General features: G+C 39.7%; 1 protein-coding gene across 1 annotated transcript; it reads left to right on the forward strand.

The window, feature by feature from the left end:
• The first annotated feature begins 202 nt into the window (after positions 1 to 202).
• Positions 203 to 1,153, forward strand: LOC109260326 (putative olfactory receptor 2W6). Its single transcript, XM_053901363.1, is given in 1 exon segment — positions 203 to 1,153. A coding segment is annotated over 1 exon segment (951 nt).
• The last annotated feature ends 2,582 nt before the right edge of the window (positions 1,154 to 3,735 follow it).

A 3,735-nucleotide genomic window follows, 5' to 3' on the forward strand; every position in this document is an offset into this window, starting at 1 on the left:
ATCACTATACAACTTCCATCACTTTATAGACAAATATTTTTAGCTCCTTACCCTATAATTCCAGGCAATGGTCAGGCAAGTGGACCAGTTAAATAGGTGGAAAAAACCTATTTTCTTGGGACAAAAATGAGGTGCATCATTTTCTGTATGAGTAACACCACACATGTTAACCTCCCTAAACAGGTTTATCAAGCCAAGTGCGATGGAAAGAAATAATGAGAGCTCTGGAAACTTCATTCTGCTTGGGTTCTCTGACCAGCCAAAGCTGGGGATGGTCTTGTTTTTCACTAACATGGTGTTTTACTTTCTGGCTATCATGGGCAACTCGTCCATCATCTTCCTGTCCCTGGTGGACCCTCAACTGCACACAATTATGTACTTCTTCCTCTGCAACCTGTCCCTCCTGGATCTCTGTTACACCTCTAGCAGCATTCCTCAGATGCTGGTCAACCTCTGGGGCCCACAAAAGACCATCACTTATGTTGGTTGTGTCATACAACTCTTTGCATTCCTGTCTGTGGGTGGCATTGAATGCATTCTTCTTTCTGTCATGGCCTATGACCGCTTTGTGGCTGTTTGCAAGCCTCTTCACTACATGACCATCATGCACCCACAGCTGTGCCTGCGACTGGCAGCCTGTGCCTGGCTCACTGGGATTGCCAATTCCATCCTCATGTCCCCACTGACAATGTCCCTGGAGTGATGTGGTCACCATCACATCAACCACTTTGTGTGTGAGATGCCAGCCATCATCCGCATCTCCTGTGTGGACACTAGGCATGTTGAAGGCCTGGCTTTCTTCTTGGCCATCCCCATTGTCTTGGTACCCCTCACCATGATACTGGTTTCCTATGGCTATATTGTAGCCACGGTTCTGCGGATCCAGTCTGCAGCTGGGAAGTGCAAGGCCTTCAACACCTGCTCTTCCCACATGATTGTAGTGTCTCTCTTCTACAGCACTATAATCTACATGTACATGCGGCCTGGGAATGTGGCAAGCCAGGACCAGGGCAAGTTCCTAACCCTCTTCTACTGTCTAGTGACCCCCACTCTGAATCCTTTCATCTACACACTGAGAAACAAAGATGTGAAGGGAGCCATGTGGAAGGTTCTTGGGAAAGACCACAGCCTGTCGGATGCAAGAGGGCACTGATGTAGGTGCTTGTTTTCCCTAAAGAATGCTTTGTTCCCAGGAGATAACAATGAATAATGTCATATAAGATGCTGGAGTGAGAATGGAGTAGGGTCTTCTCTCTTTCAGGGATCCCAGAATAAATAACTCTTGTCTTTGCTTGCAAGTAGATGGACAGGGCCCCTATGTCCTTCCAAGTGACAGACTCAGTCACAAAAGATAATATGCTGGTGAAGAGAAAAATGTTACTTGGATCAATGAGGTTTTATAGGGAAATAATGAGTTCTTTGCAGCAAACTTGAGACTCTGATTCCAGAAAATTGTAAAGTCACTATTAAGTCAGATCTAAGGAAAATGAGACCCTAAGCAGAAAAATGTGTGTATGTATGTGTGAGGGAGTGACTAATTTTGAGGTACACTTGTTCCACTCCATATACCCTTTTGTTCTAAGTTTTCTAGACCCTAATAGAGAGTGTAATGTTTCTTCTTCAGGCTGTTGTCTGCCTCTTCCTGCCCTGTGCAAATAATTTATAACTGCTTCTCTAACAAACAGTGTTTCTTTAAAATTTCAGGTTATATGCCACTTACTTACTGGTTATTAAATCAACTTAACAAGCATTTAAAAGTGAGTGAGAATGGCATGAAATGGAATAGAAAATTTCAGAGAGGATTGAACAAGGTATGGTAAATCAGTTGTGTGAGTGTTTATATGTTTATGTGTATCAAAGGTTTTCCTTACAGTGAACCATTGCTACAAAAGTTTGAAAGTCACTGACATAAAGAGTCTTTATTGAAACAAGCTCCTAAGCAGGCAGTACATTTGCACTGGGAAAAAATTAGGGATACAGTTCTTTTATTTTCTTTTTTAAAGTTTTTATTTACATTTCCGTTAGTTAACATACAGTGTAATATTAGTTTCAGGTGTACAATATGGTGATTCAACATTTCCATGCAACACTTGGTGCTCCTCACAAGTCCTCTCTTTAATCTCCATCACTCATTCAGCCTATCCCCCCACCCACCTCCTCTCTGGTGACCATCACTTTGTTCTGTATAGTTAAGAGTCTGTTCTTGAGTTAACTCTAAATTCTTAACAATTCATGAACAGAGGTTCATAGAAGGAAAGAGTGGCATGGTAGCATGTGGACAGGAACAGTGTAGAAAGTAACCAGGCCACAGCTGCTTACTATGAGAACACTTGCCAGGTTAAATGATGATAATGATGATGATGATGATGATGATGATATTAATTATTATGAATATGGAACTATAGTTCATTAACTCGTGGATTTTCACCACGAGTGAAGTAGGAACGATTAAAATTTAAAGGCAAGGCACAGTTTAGCTTACAATATATACATTTTTTCTCAGGCTTAAGGTAAAAGGTGAAAATGAGAAAATTTAAGTTGTAAAAATTAATGAAGTTAATAAAATTTCAACTATTCGTAGGAACTAATTAGTCTCTGTAATGGTGAACCCTATGTATCAACTTGACTAGGCCACAGTATCTGGGTATTTTGTCAAACACCAGTCCTCCTGTTGCTGTGAAGGTAGTTTTTAGATAAGATTAACACTTCAGTAGACTTTGAGTAATGGACTTCTCTCCATTATGTGGAGAGCTCTCCAATCAGTCTTACAATAAAATAAGCTGAGATCCCCTTAGGAAGATGGAATTCTGTCTTCAGACCGTGGTTGGTCTTTGGCTGCAACAGGAACTCTTCCTTGGGTCTCCAGCCTGTACTGAAGATTTTGAACTCACGTGCCCACAAAATCACATGAGCCAATTCCTTAAAATCTCTCTTTCTATCTACTTGTCTATCTCTCTACCTGTCTACATCTGTGTATCTGTCACCTCTCATCTATCTATCTATCTATCTATCATCTATCTATCATCTATCTATCTATCATCTATCTATTATCTATCATCTACCTATTATCTATATCTATCATCTGTGTATCTATGTATCTATCTATCATCTATCTACCTATTACCTATCATCTATCTATGTATCTATGTATCTATCTATATCAATCTATCCTCTCTCTATCCATCTATTATCTATTGATCACCTATCTATTTATCTATATCTATCATTTATCTATTCTCTATATCTGTGCATTCTATTGATGTTGTTTCTCTGGAGAAACCTAATACTTTCCAAAAATTCATAAAAAATAGGTATGTCTAGATTAACTTTTGCATAAGTTTTACTTACTTTTAACCCTAGCTTCTTTAGGTCTATACCTAGTTTTCATATTTCTTTCCTTATGTTCAAACAACCATTTCCTTAAACAAGAGAAACTTTGCATTTATTTATTAATTTTTTAAATGTTTATTTTTGAGACAGAGGTGGGGAGGGAGCAAGAGCTTGTGTAGGGGTGGGGCAGAGAAAGAGAGGGACAGAGGATCCAAAGCAAGTTCTTCACAGACTGTAGCAAGCCTGATTTGGGGCCCAAACCCATAAACCATGAGATCATAACTTGGTCCAAAGTTGAACCCTCAACTGACTGAGCCACCCAGGTTCTCCTTTGCTTTTATCTTTAGCCCACACTTCCTTACTGGATTGATAGAAATTAGAAAAACATGTGAGTATTACAGAGCT

The sequence above is a fragment of the Panthera pardus genome, unplaced genomic scaffold (genome assembly GCF_024362965.1).
Source record: "Panthera pardus isolate Hobbes unplaced genomic scaffold, ASM2436296v1 HiC_scaffold_1, whole genome shotgun sequence".
Classification (NCBI taxonomy): domain Eukaryota; kingdom Metazoa; phylum Chordata; class Mammalia; order Carnivora; family Felidae; genus Panthera; species Panthera pardus.